Source organism: Bos mutus, chromosome 12, assembly GCF_027580195.1.
Source record: "Bos mutus isolate GX-2022 chromosome 12, NWIPB_WYAK_1.1, whole genome shotgun sequence".
Taxonomy (NCBI): Eukaryota; Metazoa; Chordata; class Mammalia; order Artiodactyla; family Bovidae; genus Bos; species Bos mutus.
This window is the reverse complement of record NC_091628.1, coordinates 78,178,039-78,193,219: the sequence shown is the minus strand read 5'-3', so window position 1 is coordinate 78,193,219 and position 15,181 is coordinate 78,178,039. Positions and strand designations below refer to the sequence as shown.

Here is a 15,181-nt window from a genome sequence, read left to right as displayed (position 1 = left end):
AGTAACTTTATTTTCACCTCTGGGGAGGGATGAATCCGTGCTCAGTTTATCAACCAAGCATTTTTAAAAAATAATTTTTATGTATTTATTTTTGGCTGCACTGGGTCTTGTTGCTTTGCATGGGTGTTTCTCTAGCTGTGGTGCGTGGAGAACTACTCTTTGTTGCAGTGCATGGGCTTCTCAATGCGGTGGCTTCTCTTGTTGGGAGCATGGGCTCTAGGGCGAGCAGGCTCAGTAGTTGTGGCTCCTGGGTGCTAGAGCACGGGCTCAGTAGTTGTGGGGCATGGGCTTAGTTGTTCCACAGGCTGTGGGATCTTCCTGGACCAGGGATTAAACCAGTCTCTCCTGCATTGGCAGGTGGCTTCTTGACTCCTGAGCCACCAGGGAAGCCTTCTGAAGCCCTCAGTCAAGCGTTCTATTTCTTGAGTGTGAAAGGACCTCTGGCTTGTCTTTGAGGAAATAGAATTTTGATTATGTAAACAACAGTGTATCAGATGGGAGAAAAAGAGTCAGTCCCAATGCCTTGCTCCATTTTTTCTCTTTCTGCCAACGTGGAGCCTCTGGGCTGGGTTGGCCAGGGTAGAATGGTGCACAGCCCATTGGATCTGTCATCCTGGTAGCTGAGGGAAGTCCTGAGTCACATAGGTTGGACCTTTGCACTGTCTGTACATTAGGCAAATGCAATATTGGTAATAGTAATGTTGGTGAGATATGAGTGATCATCATAATCTTGGTAATAAGCTAGTATAAGGCTTAGCAACCTGGCTTTGACCCAGATCTGCCATGTAACTAACCACACGGTTCTAGAGAGGTTATTTAAACTGTTTAACTCTCAGGTTGTTCATTTGTAGGATGGAGGTAATGACTCTGTCTCCTTGGTGATTGAGTATAAAATGGGATAATGTATGTTAAAACTCTTAGAAGAATGCCTTACTCAGGAGATGCGCTGTAAATGTTAAGTATTATTAATAACTGACTACAATGATTTATTGTGTGTCTTTTGTGGACCAGGGACCAGCAGTTCACTTGCATTTTAAAAAACTGTCTGTTAAGCCACAGTCAACATTTCAGACTCCCTGGTGTGCATCCCACGTTCGATAAATGTTTTTTGAGTAAATAACTGAATCATAAACAGGATTCATGATTTCTTTTCTTTTGCCCAGTTCTTTTTGTTTGAAAGATTACTCTTTAACAAGGCAATTATGGCTTTCCCCTACTGTTCACATTTTACTTTTCTAGTGTAAAAATAGCACCAATGGAAAAACTCAGTTTTCTCCTTTGGGGAAAAGGGTGGAAATATGGGAATACTATCTGTATTTAATGTATGAAATCATTCTGTTTATTTATTTTATTTTAGGAGTCCAATGACTTTTCACAGTACCAGCTAAAAGGCTTGCTTAAAAAAAACTATCTAAACCAACACATAGAAAACGTCGAGAAGGAAATGAATCAACAACATTCAGGGCAAATCCAAAGGCAGTATGAAGATGAAGGAGGCTTTCTGAAGGAGGTGGAGTCCAGGAGAGTGGTCTCTGAGGACACTTCCCACTACATCTTGATAAAAGGTACCACACACCATCACTTACTTGATGGTTAAAACCCAAAAGTATGTCGCGTCTCTGAATTCTATAAACTCCCACCTGCAGATAACATGAATGAAGGCCTACTTAATTTATTAACTATAAGTATTATTAATGTGATGATCTATACAACCATTAATGTATTAACTAGTACTGTACCAACCCACTGTAAAATTAATTAATCCCTAGTTTCTGGTTGAATGAGAATTTATAACTTCATCATGAGAACAAGTATATTTGTACTCGTCTAACTAGAAGCATGCTGTCGCCCTGTAGAACTACCTACTGACACTGTTTTAATTTTTCTCAAGGTGTTCAAGCTAAGAAAGCCACAGAAGCGGATTCAGAGCCCCTTCCTTCTTGCAGCGAAAAGCATAGTGGGGCTTTAGACACGAAGTCACCTCCGTGTGAAAAACTGAAGCCAAAGAAAGAGCCCGACGCCTCCCCTCCCTCCCCGCGAACCTTGCTGGCCATGCAGGCTGCCCTGCTGGGCAGTAGCTCAGAAGACGAGCTGGAGGGCAAGCATCGCAGGCCGTGCGATGTGAAGAGCCCACCTGCTCCCGCCCCTGAGGGTTCTGTGTCCCCGCTGACCCTCTTGGCCATTCAGAGAGCTCTCGATGACGACGATGAAGATCTGAAATTGCATGCTAGTGTGCAGACAGAGGGAGCAGGCAGGAGAAAACCAAGACCGCTGGTGAGCAGTTCTGATGAGGAAGCTGTGGAAGAACCTGAAGTAAGAGATGGAGACAGAGAGCTGTTGACAGAAGCGCCTCGTGCTGCCAGTGTGACCCTCACAGAGGAGCATGTGATGAAAAAGAGTGATGAAAAAGAGCAGACAGACTCAGCTCCTTTACTGCGGACTGTCTTTTGTCAAGGCAGCGAGTCTAGCTTTCCAAAAGAACAGATGCCATCTATGCATGCGTTGAAGGAACCCTTTCAACCCAGTGCTGAGTCTACAGCTCAGGATGGAAAAGATCTGGTTCCTTTAGAAAGCACCGTGGTGCCACACGGGGATGCGCCTGGGCTCCCGGGGGAACCAGAGCAGATACCAACACCTCCGACAAGTCCAAGTTCTGTGTCAAGGAGTGGGACATACACCAGAGTGCCCGAGCCACAGCAGGCTCTTCCACCCGAGAGTAAACGTGCCGCCTCTGTTCTCTCAAGTGATGACGAAACAGAACCTGAAAAAAATCCTGCCCCTGACGTCGTTGGCACCGCCAGTTTGCAAGAATCGAGTAACACCCTGAGTGTCGCTATAGACACAGTAAGTGACTTAGGAAATGAGGCACCTAGCAGTGCCCCAGAGCATGAGAATTTCTTGAAAACCATCCAAGAACATGAGTCCGTTGGATCTGCAGGCCAGGGTTTGATTTCGGTGCCAGAGTCCACGGAACCAACAGAAGTAGACTCCGAAGACAGTGAATCTGACGGTAGGTGCTCGCGCTTTCCTAAGAGATAAAGAAACGCAGGCTTTCACACCTGAGCATGGTCCAGGTCCACATTGTTCAGCTGATGAACTAGAGACCCAGAAAGGTCAAGTGGCTTTGCCACGGACACATAGCTCATAATGCAATCTTGACCTTTCCTGGTAGCTACTCTTTTTGTTGTATTTAGGTTAGGGAGGAAGTGCCCTAGTTGGAGAAGGTAAAGGTGAGTTTCCCTTTAATTTTTTAGTTTTTTGTTTTGAAATAATTAGAAAGTTGGAAATGTTGGAAAAACTTCAAAACCTTCTATTTCCCTCACCTAGAGCCTCATTACTGGCATTTTACCACATTGGTTTTTCATATCTCTCTATCTCTCTCTCTATATACATGTTCAGTTCAGTTCAGTTGTTCAGTCGTGTCTGACTCTTCACGACCCCATGGACTGCAGCCCACCAGGCTCCCCCATCCATGGGATTTTCCAGGCAAGAGTACTGGAGTGGGGTGCCATTGCCTTCTCCGCCAGGCCTCCCTGTCCATCACCAACTCCTGGAGTCCACCCAGACCCATGTCCATTGAGTTGGTGATGCCATCCAACCATCTCATCCTCTGTCGTCCCCTTCTCTTCCTGCCCTCAATCTTTCCCAGAATCAGGGTCTTTTCAAATGAGTCAGCTCTGCATCAGGTGGCCAAAGTACTGGAGTTTCAGCTTCAACATCAGTCCTTCCAATGAACACCCAGGACTGATCTCCTTTAGGGTGGACTGGTTGGATCTCCTTGCGGTCCAAGGGACTCTCAAGAGTCTTCTCCAACACCATAGTTCAAAAGCATCAATTCTTCGGCACTCAGCTTTCTTTATAGTCCAACTCTCACATCCATACATGACTACTGGAAAAACCATAGCCTTGACTAGACGGACCTTTGTTGACAAAGTAATGTCTCTGCTTTTTAGTATGTACACATGTATATTATATATCTATACACATTTATGTACATTCAAACCTTATTTTTCACAGATTTCATATTTGTGAAATTGCCTACTCACTAAAATTTATTTCTTAGCTCAGAATCTGTCCTCACAGTGGTGTCTTTGTAGTCATCTGCAGACATGCAGAATGACCAAAAACTTGAGTGACCACACTGTTCCAGCTGAGGTTGAGTGGGAGACACTCCGCCTTCTTGGTTCCGCTCCCCTGCAGAGGTGACCAGAGGGTGGAGACTGGTGCAGCGTAGACCAGGAAGCTCCAGCTCTGGGGCCATCAGATGGGACTGGAATCCCAACCCCCGCACCTGTTCATGGGGCCGTGCAAACGCCTTTGAACTCACACGCATGTCTGTACTTCCTCTCCAGCGTCACAGCTCTCACTCCATGCTCTGACCTCTTTGTAATCTCCCTGGCTGACAGTGAAGGACCTTCCCCTGTCTTCAGTGTATTTACGTATTGGCTCATTCTCCATAACCGCCTCCTGGTCTCCCTGGCCACCTCCTTGGAGGACGGCTGTCTCCTTGGCCCCAGGCCCCATCCCCCAGCCCTGAGAGCCTCAGGCCCTCTGTCTTGAGTATGTCCTCAGACCCAGCCTCCTCCACCTAAAGTGGAGGAAGGGAATTAATCCATAAATGCTTTTTAAAGAGAAGAAGAAATATTGAGAGAGGGAAGGGACGTGGAAGACAAACAGCTGTTTCTCCCGTCTTTCTCCAGGGCTCTTTTTCTAAGTCACAGCTTTTTTCTTTGCTGTGTTCATAGTGAAACAGCTTAAAAACGTTTTCAACAACCTCCATAATTGTGTACATACCCTGATAGTTCTTTTTTAATTTTAAAGCAATATTAGTTAACTTAGAGAACATTTTTGTATAAAGCAGATGTCTAAGTATTGAAATCTCAGTTCCTAATTTCAAAGACAGTGCCAGTATATCTAGTTGAAGAGGCTTATTTTGAAGTTACAGACACTTATTACTAAATCTAATAATAATATACTATGGTCATGTTATGTGTTTTCTGTTACTTTTAGGTCTTTCCTTTTTAGGGTAAAACACTTTTCAGGATTCTTTTGTAAAGCTCTTGATTTCAGGATAACTTTAATACTTCACTTGTAGACAAAATGACCACATTATTTTGATACAGGAAGTTTCATTGAAGTGCAGAGTATAAATAGCAATGATGAACTTCAAGCTGAGTTACAGGAAGCTTCTAGACCTCCCTCTGGACAAAGTGAGGAGGAACCGACAGGAACTGAGAAGGAAGAAGCCACTGGTGACTCCGAGGGCCTCCCAAGAGAGATTTCTGAGAGTGAGGCCGTGGCTACTGAAAAACACGGAGAGACTGAGAAAGATGCAGAGGATTCGCTCCATGAGTGGCAAGACATTGATCTGGTAATAACGTGATGTCGCGCTTTCACTCATTGCTAAGGAAGCCAAGTTAAGTAGCGTTCGAGTTTCCCATGAATTGCAGGTTGAATCCTCACTAGCTGCTCATATTCATCTTCTTGCTCCTCCTGACGGCTCCTTTCTCGCTAGGTTGCTGGCTGGGATAGTGCCCGTTCCCCGTGTGAGGTAGTGGGGGAACTCTAAAGGTTTTACAGACTTGCTCAGAAACCCAAGTGGAAAGCTTCGTAAGGAGAAACAGCTTATTGGTAACTTTAGACTAAATGCAGACTTTTTTAGAACCAGTGAACTTAACTGGGTTATTAGTGTAATTGTCTACAAATGAAATTATTTTACAGGATGAGCTGGAAGCTCTGGAGAGCAACCTCTTAACCCAGCAGAATACACTGAAAGCTCAAAAACAGCAGCAAGAGCGGGTGGCCGCTACTGTGACGGGGCAGATGTTCTTGGAAAGCCAGGTGGGTGAACAGCCGGGGCCTCCTTGAAAAATACCTGCCATGCCTCTACTGAATCAGACCTCCCGAGGGAACGTGCACGGAATGACACGTTTAGGCACGGCCTCCACTTTAAGGGCATGGCTCCCACTTCCGGGTGATGGCCCCCACCTCTGGGGCACGGCCCTCACTTCCAGGGGATGGCTCCCACTTCGGGGTGACGGCCTCCACTTCCGGGGCATGGCCTCCACTTTTAGGGCATGGCTCCCACTTCCGGGGGACGGCCTCCATTTCCGGGGGGAGGCCGGGTACCGCTCCTCCGCAGGGCTCATGGAGTGTCTCACTCTTCAGGAACTGCTCCGCCTCTTCGGCATCCCCTACATCGAGGCTCCCATGGAAGCAGAGGCTCAGTGCGCCATCCTGGATCTGACCGACCAGACTTCCGGAACCATCACCGACGACAGTGATATTTGGCTGTTCGGGGCACGGCACGTCTACAAAAACTTTTTCAATAAAAACAAGTTTGTAGAATATTACCAGTATGTGGACTTTCACAACCAATTAGGTAAGACTTCAGACTACGATTAGTTTTTGAAATTTACCTTAGGAATTTATATTATGAATTCTTTCTTTCCAAGGGACTAGTTGGTGTATTGATAGAAATGGTAGGGGGAGACCAGATTCGATCCCTGGGTTGGAAAGATCCCCTGGAGAGGGAAATGGCAACCCACTCCAGTGTTCTTGCCTGGAGTATGCCATAAACAGGAACCCGGAGGGCTACAGTCCATGGAGTTGCAAAGAGTTGGACACGAGTGAGTGGCCAACGCTTTCACCTACATGTTTTCCTATGATGATCATTTGCTTCTGTAGAATAGGATTTTATTGCTTTATTTTAGTTGCACAGGGTCTTTGCAGAAAGCTAAGTGCAGGCTTTCTCTAGTTAAGGTGACTGGGGGCTACTGTTCACTGTAGTGCGTGGGCTTCTCATTGCGGTGGCTTCTCTTACTTCAGAGCACAGGCTCTAAATGCACGGGCTTCAGAGTTGTGGCTTCTGGGCTTAGTTGCTGTGCAGCATGTGAGATCTTCCCAGACCAGGGATCAAACTCATGTCCCCTGCATTGGCAGACAGGTTCTTATCCACCATACTACCAGGGAAGTCCAGAATAGGATTGTAAATTCAGAATGAAGAAATTAAAGCCCTTGTCGTGTTTAGATGTTTTCTGCAGTTTCAGTCATCAGACCTGGTTACACTTGATTAGTTACCTGCACTCTCCAGAGTAAACCGGAGGTGGCAGAGAGGGGAGGCAGGTACGAGTCACTCCCTCCGGAATCATGAGCCTCAGGGTCCTGTGTTATTTCTGGCAGTGATCCCTTATCCTCCCATCCCTTCAGCAAATACACACTGAGTGATTCCTATATGCCAGTTGTTGTTCTCGGCATTGGGAAGTGGGGAAACAGCAGAGAATAAAACAGTCCAGCAGAAGACACAGATGATTAAAAAACACATAAATCATAATTTGACAGTGGTGTGAGCCAAATAGAAAAATAAAGCCACCAAAGAGAGGCAAGAGTGTTCTCCAGTCACACTTGTTTGTGGTCAAACAAGGCTTTACTAATCGTACCTTTGTGGCTGGAGCTAAAGGAGAAAGGAAGCAGGAGCTATAGGGACCTTGGGGTGAGCATGTCAGACAGAGGGGCTGGCATGTGCAAAGGCCTGGAGGCAGAAAGAAGCCTGCTTGGCATGTTCTAAAGATGCATGGAGGTGGTTTCAGGCTAAATTTTGTCTCCCTAGAATTCATGCATATAGAGTGGACTTGCCTTGTATGAGGAGGCGGAACAGTAAGGAGCAGGTTGGGGGACAGTGAAGATCTGGGCCTGACTGTGTTGTTTCTGAGATGCCCATGTGACGTCCTGATGGACACTTGATTATGTGTGGCTGTGGTTTAGAGGAGAGGTCTCGGAGAGAGCTGCATTTGGGGGTCACAGGTTATGGGGCATTGAGAATTGTGAGGATGAATGAAACTTTAAAAATCCTAATGCAATGTCGTTTACAAAAAAGAATCCTATTTCAAATAATGAAACATATCTTTGGACATTGGATGAGGATATACACACACGTATATTATCATTATAAGAAAATAGTTATAAATCTTATGTAGTAAATGTTTATAAAACAAAAGATGTAAAAATATGTAATAATAATTTTTACTCTTACAGGATTGGACCGGAACAAATTAATAAATTTGGCCTATTTACTTGGAAGTGATTATACAGAAGGAATACCAACTGTGGGTTGTGTTACCGCCATGGAAATTCTCAACGAATTCCCTGGACACGGCCTGGAACCACTCCGAAAATTCTCGTAAGTCCTTTTTTAATTTCTTTACTTCCGGTGTTTATATATAAACACCCAAATTAAACAGGACTATTACTTACATCATGAACTGTCACAGTTCATTCTTCATTGGAAAAGAAGGAGGAGGTAATGGTTGGGGTTCTAAAGTTTGTTTTCCCTTTTCTAGAGTTTGAGGAAATCAGAGAAGATTCTGTTTAGATTATGTTTTTTATCTGAGCTAAAGGATACGTAGCTAGTCCTGTAGGATTTCCTGGGAGCGTAGAAGTTACCATTTCATTCCTTCACGTATTTTTTGAGTAGCCATTATGTGCCAGTGTGCTGGGCTGGAATAGAAAGATGGCCGAGTCACAGGCTGTGCACTTAGGAGCTGCCGCACGCTGGGGCCAGGGGAAGCGTGCGTGTACTGGTGCTTCTGTGTCTGAGCGTGCAGAGGGAGATCGGCCAGACCGGAGAGTGGGAATATATGTCTTAGCTCGTCAATGGCAGATAGAAAAGGGCATGGAAAGGGTGAAGCGCAGGAAGACAGAGTGTCTCCTTGCTTTTTTCTCTGCTTTCCCTTCTACCCAGACCCTGATCGATCACTCCCCACTAAAGCAGAGCTACTCCGAGTCTACGGGCTGAATTCAGCCCAGCTGTGTATGGTTTGACCTACATAGTATGTTCTTCTTTCATTTGGAGTTGGCTACCTGCATTGAAATTGGGGGAGAATTCACAGAAAATTTTGGAGGAAGGGAAACGAGACCAGAAAGTGCCGAGTCCAGATTCCCAAGTAGTCCTAAAACACAGAAGAGCAATTCCACTCCACTGGGTTGGTCAGGGCACGAACCCTTCGGTTTTATATCACAGTCACTGCCACTTGCTGTTGTCCCCCTGGAGCTCAGCTGGTGGGCAGGTCATCATGTTTGTGTTCAGTGCCTGGGCCGCTTGCTTTAAGGAGGGGTGATCCTTTTGGCTTGATGGGTTTGCTGTGCTGCTGTTCCTAGTGGCAGTCATGATTACTGTGTCGAAGGTGAAAATTCACAGCCAGTAGGAGAGACATAGCGGTATTCTCCCGTTGCCCTCTTGGACAGTATTATAGAACTGATGAAGATGGATCTTTTGTTTTTTTTTCCTTTTCACATTTTGATCCTGCACAAAGACTGCGGTTGGCCTTTCTTAGCACTAGAGGGCGCTGCTGCCTTGGTGAGGGGCCGCACTGACGGAGACCGAGTCTGTCAGTTCCTAGGACTCAGTATTGAAGCAGTGATTATGAGTTTTTTAGGTTCCATTGAATATATTGGAAAGGGTTATATTTATGTTTTTTTTTAATTTTCATGCTACTTATTTATCCTAACTATATAAAATTTTCTGGCTGTTGGCTGCATTACAAACTACCTTAAGTCTCAGTGACTTCATGCAGCAGTAGTCACAGATTTTGCTCATGAATCTGCAGTTTAATCAGGCTACATGGGGATATCTTGGCTGATTCCAGGTGTGTCAGGGGCACCTGAGCTGGGCCACTTGAGATGGCCCGCTCCTAGCTGGTGAGTGGAGCTGTCAGCAGAGCTCAGCCAGCAGTGTGGACCGGGGGCCTGGACCCTCTCCATTGGACCCCCTCACAGCATGTCGGCAGCTTTCAAGGTAAACAGTCTAGAGACAAAAGAGACAGAAAGTGGAGACTGCAGTCTCTGAAGGCCCGGCAGAGTCACTTCCTTGGCCACAGAGCTTGCCTGGCTCAAGGGGAGGAACATGGAACCCTACTTCTTGTTGGGCGGAGGGGCCAACATGGGCTGTAACCCACCACAATGATTTGTACTCACAATGGAAAAATTGAATAAGGAATAAAACATAAAAAAAATTGATAGCTGTATCCTCACTTAGGACATTGCCTAGCACAGAATAAAGAAATAGCTGTTAGTGTTTTATTATTGTAAATACCACCCCCCCCATGAACTTTTTCTCTCTTTCTCCACAGATGTGTATTTTTCCCAGTACTGGGATCATATTTGATGTAGAGTTGTATTCTGCATTTTTAAAATTTGACAGTCTTCATGGTATTTTTACATTTTATTAAATATTTTTGGGTTCCTTATTGTAGTTGACTTGAAGTAAATAATACAGATACATTACTTCAACTTGGGCTTTCCTGGTGGCTCAGCTCGTAAAGAATCCACCTGCCAATGATGGAGATGCAAGAGACGCAGGTTCGAACCCTGGGTTGGGAAGATCCCCTGGAGAAGGAAATGGCGACCCACTCCAGTATTCCTGCCTGGAAAATTCCATGGATAGAGGAGCCTGGTAGGCTCAGATCATGGGATTGCAGAGTCTGACACGACCAAGTGCACGCATGTGCATACATTATTTCATTTTACCACTGGGAAAGACACAGAGGAGTTGTGGCTAAACTTTAAGTTTAGCTCTTTGTCTGTGGTTCATCAGCTACAAGGTCTCACTGCTTCATGAAGACTGGTTTCCTTTGCCTTGTAGAGAGTGGTGGCATGAAGCCCAGGAGAATAAGAAGATAAGGCCGAATCCATATGACACCAAAGTGAAAAAAAAGTTGCGCAAGTTGCAACTCACACCTGGCTTCCCTAACCCGGCCGTGGCGGACGCTTACCTCAAGCCTGTGGTGGACGAGTCCAAGGGGTCGTTTCTGTGGGGCAAACCCGACCTCGACAAGATCAGAGAGTATCCTTTCTCTTCCTCAGACACAGGGAACATCAAGGCAAATGTGTGTGTTGGTTTAAAACCTACGAAACATGAACTTGGATCACTTTTTTCTTAATATTGCTTGAGCTAAGATGCTCCTTTCCATTCCTTTCTCTCCATTTTTTTTTTTTTTGTGGTTAAGTACACATAACATAAAACGTTACCATTTTAATGATCTTAAGTGTACTGTTCAGCGATTATGACATACTTTCCCATTATTGTGTAACCGTTATCACCATTCACCCCCATATTAGTCTTCTCATCTTCTGAAACTAAAGCTCTGTACCTAGTAAACACGAGCCCCCATCAACCTCCCGACCCTGGCCACCGCCATCTGCTTTCTGTTTCTGTGGCTTTGACCACTCCATGTATGTTCATCACGTAAGTTACACCATACTGTATAGATCTCCTCATGACTGGCTTATTTCATTTGCATAATATCCTCAAGGTTCATCTAACTGTAGTATGTGGCAGACTCTCCTTCCTTTTTAAGACTGAATACTGTTCCATTGTATGTAATATCACATTCTGTTTATCCATTCATCTGTCGACGGACACTTGGGTCCCTTCCATATTTTAGTTATTGTAAATCATCTCTTTAGTTTTAAGGAAGATCTTTATTTGAAATAAATAGTGATACGCAATCATATTTAAGTGTTTATTCTGAAAGAATAGAAAAGATGATTAGGTTTGTTCTTTTTATTACTGTTCTTTTCTGCATATTTAAATAATCACCTGGATAGATATTTTAAAGTTTGCAGTAGTATTAATCTAACTACATCTTTTTCTCTCAAAGAAATATATGTATATCAGAAGTTTGTTTTTATCCTAGATTAGCCTTTTTTTTCATAGTCACTAGTCTTGGGTGTCCTAAAATGAGAGTTGGATATCTTTTATCTTAGAGAATATTTATAAGAACATACTGCCATTATGTTGGAGTAATTTGTTATCTTCTTTTACCATTTTAATCTTTATAAATATGAAAATCTTTGGAGATATGTGAAGTGGAGTCAAGGGTGGGTTTTTTGGACCTTTTTACTTATCACTTGTAAATATCTTTAAAAACAGTATAAGCCTTAACTGCCTGCATATTTTGTCAGCGGTATTTTGGCTGGAACAGGACGAAGACAGATGAATCTCTGTTTCCTGTGTTAAAGCAACTGAATGTCCATCAGGTAATTGTGACAGCTCTTTTCCTAAGTTCAGGATAGTGAGTAAAATTAGGAAGGCTGTGATGGCCAGCTGTTAAAGGCCTGTTACTTTTACTTTGTGGGGCTTCCCTGGTGGCTCAGACAGTAAGGAATCTGCCTGCAATGCAAGAGACCTGGGTTCGATCCCTAGGTCAGGAAGATCCCCTGGTGAGGAGAACGGCTACCCGTTCCAGCATTCTTGCCATGGACAGAGGAGCCTGGCAGGCTACAGTCCATGGGGTCGCAAAGAGTCAGACAGGACAAAGCGACTGTAGAAAGAGGCCTCTGTATGGCCCTCAGTTCCCTTGGGCAGGGAACAGCATCTTGTTTCATCCACGAGTGTGTTCCTGCCCACACAAGAACCTCCGCTCACCCAAGAGACAGCCCACGAAATGTACATACAGGTAAATCATTCTGCAGATTTCAGGCCAAATCCTGCAAGATACATGTTCAGATTAAATCCTTTTCAGTTAGGTCGGGTTAACCTTGAAAAAAAGAAAACGCAAAGCTGAAGTAGACCGCCTTTCCAGAAAGTTTCGTGTTGTTTGGTGACTTTCTGTGCTGATCGCCTTGTATGCCCACCACCAAGAAAGCTAGTTGGCTTAGTAACTGATTACTGCTTAATTTCAGATAAATTTTGTTGTAATACTGTTCTCCGTTTTCATTGTAGAAGTTAATATAAGTTTATTTCTACGAAATTAGAAAGTGGAAAAAATGAATTAAAATTACTCGTTGTTTGCTTCCTCCACCATAGAGGTTAATATTTAGGTCTGTTTTCTCTTATTTTTCTCCTCCTTCCCACATATATTTGTCACCAGACATAATTGCAATTTGATACAAATAATACCTCCACTCATTGGTTAGGGTAAGTTTTTTTGTGCGTGTGTTTTGCATAGCTTTCATTTTGAATGACCAGATTACATCATTTCATCAAAGAGATTTAACTTAATTGGCTCACTTCCCATCAGATCAGATCAGATCAGTCGCTCAGTCGTGTCTGACTCTTTGCGACCCCATGAATCGCAGCACGCCAGGCCTCCCTGTCCATCACCAACTCCCGGAGTTCACTCAGACTCACGTCCATCGAGTCAGTGACGCCATCCAGCCATCTCATCCTCTGTCATCCCCTTCTCCTCCTGCCCCCAATGCCTCCCAGCATCAGAGTCTTTTCACTTCCCATAGTGGACCTTAAATTTTCAGATTTTCGCATGGAATGCTGTGATGGACATCAGGCATATAACTTTTCTCAAACAACTATTTTTAAGGAATGACTTCCTGAAAGTGGAGTTTTAGAACAAAAGTCAAGAATATTTCTTACGACTTTTAATATATAATACTGTGAAGTTGCTTCCTAAAGGTATCATGGTGACAGTGTTTTTAAAAGGAAAGAATAGAATTTAGAAACAGACTCCATGATATCGAGTTGCTATAAAAGAAGATGATTTTGTCCCTAAAAATATTTAACTCTCTTTGAATGCTGACAAAGGGATTTCTTACTTGATATGTGGGCAGAAGGATTAGTTGACAGAGCTGGCACTTTCAAGTATGATGTTGAAAGAAGAATGTACTGCCAGCATTCATTTGGGAGAGATGGACTTTTTGTTTTTGCATTCTCTCCCCTTTTAAAAAAATGTATTTATTTTTAATTGGAGGATAATTGCTTTACAGTGTTATGTTGGGTTTTTGCCATACATCAACATGAATCAGCTGTAGGCTTACCCTTTTGAAAAAGGATGAATTAGTATTTTCTGAAAGAGTCATCCAGTGCCACTAATAATAAGGTGGAATTCTTTGCTTTGTAAAGTTTACTTCCTTGTCTGATCGAATATTATTTCATTTTTTTAGACACAGCTCCGAATTGATTCTTTCTTTAGATTAGCCCAACAGGAGAAACAGGAGGCTAAGGGTATTAAGAGCCAGAGACTTAACAGAGCTGTGACATGTATGCTGAGAAAAGAAAGAGAAGAAGCAGCCAGTGAAGTAGAAGCAGCTTCTGTTGCCATGGAGAAAGAGTCTGAGTTCCTTGATGAGGCGAAAGGAAAAACCCAGAAGAGAGGCACAGCAAATAGATGGAAAGAGCCATCCAGCCCGAAAAGAAAGAGGCTTTCGGATTCTAAAGGAGGGAACGAAAGTGGTGGGTTTTTGGGGGAGGCCTACCTCTCGCAGTCATCCGAGGCCTCTTCAGGTGAGGATGCGGAGTACTTCCCTTCGATGGGCGTGCAAAGGGCGAAAGCGCCTGGGGCGTCCAGAGCCCGCTCGTCAGCTGCACAGAGCGCAGCACAGCCTGCTTCCCGGAGGGACGGTGGGACCACCACGAGCAGCTCCAGCGACGACGATGATGGGGAGAGGGCGAAGCCCGTGCTGGTGACCGCCAGGCCTGTGTTTGGGAAGAAAAAGGGGAGGCGCAGAAGCACGAGAGGAAGGAAGTGGAAAACCTAACCCATGCAGCCTCTGTGATTGGGCACAGCTTAATGTTTTGTGATGAATTGGTTGTGGGGAAATAATAAAATTCACAGTATTTGCACAGTCTTTGTTGTGTGGCTTTTAAAAATATGGACGTTGAACTGGACAGTTACTTGTTTTCTTTAATATGTTACCGTTTTCTAGTGTTTTCCACTTCACTGAATATTTCTTTATATACAGGCCTCATCTGTTCACGTTTCTAGTATTACACAGTGTCGATGCTTTCTAACGTTAGAAAGGGAAAAGTCCCTCTGACTTTCCAACCTAGAGGAGAATAAAATATATTTATCTTTATATCCATTTCATTTATGTAAGCATTATGTATGTGCATGCATGCTAAGTCGCCTGAGTCATGTCTGACTCTTTGCGACCCTGGACCATAGCCCAGGCCCCCCCATGCATGGGATTCTCCAGGCAAGAATACTGGAGTGGGTTGCCATGCCCTCCTCCAGAAGATCTTCCCCATCCAGGGATGGAACCTGCGTCTCTTACGTCTCTTGCACTGGGAGGTGGGTTCTTTACCACTAGCACCACCTGGAAACCCCTTATGTAAGTATTTTTATGTTTATATTTGCATTCATTTATGTTTACATTCCAGTGCAGCTTCTCAGGTACTTGGACTATAGCTGCTGCATTTCTTTGCTCATTAGTTCTTTCTTCCTAATTT

At 44.3% G+C, this 15,181-nt stretch overlaps 1 protein-coding gene across 1 annotated transcript in view; it reads left to right on the top strand.

Annotated features, from left to right (window-relative positions):
* The window catches only part of BIVM (basic, immunoglobulin-like variable motif containing), a 69,787-nt gene extending 55,215 nt beyond the window's left edge, over window positions 1–14,572 (top strand). The window contains exons 16-24 of the mRNA XM_070380763.1: window positions 1,358–1,565; window positions 1,892–3,010; window positions 5,124–5,371; window positions 5,722–5,841; window positions 6,169–6,382; window positions 8,035–8,179; window positions 10,640–10,840; window positions 11,952–12,036; window positions 13,897–14,572. Of these exons, the coding sequence (XP_070236864.1) occupies window positions 1,358–1,565; window positions 1,892–3,010; window positions 5,124–5,371; window positions 5,722–5,841; window positions 6,169–6,382; window positions 8,035–8,179; window positions 10,640–10,840; window positions 11,952–12,036; window positions 13,897–14,490 (2,934 nt within the window). The 3' untranslated portion in view covers window positions 14,491–14,572. The remainder of the gene's footprint in view (window positions 1–1,357; window positions 1,566–1,891; window positions 3,011–5,123; window positions 5,372–5,721; window positions 5,842–6,168; window positions 6,383–8,034; window positions 8,180–10,639; window positions 10,841–11,951; window positions 12,037–13,896) is intronic.
* Window positions 14,573–15,181: the final 609 nt, after the last annotated feature.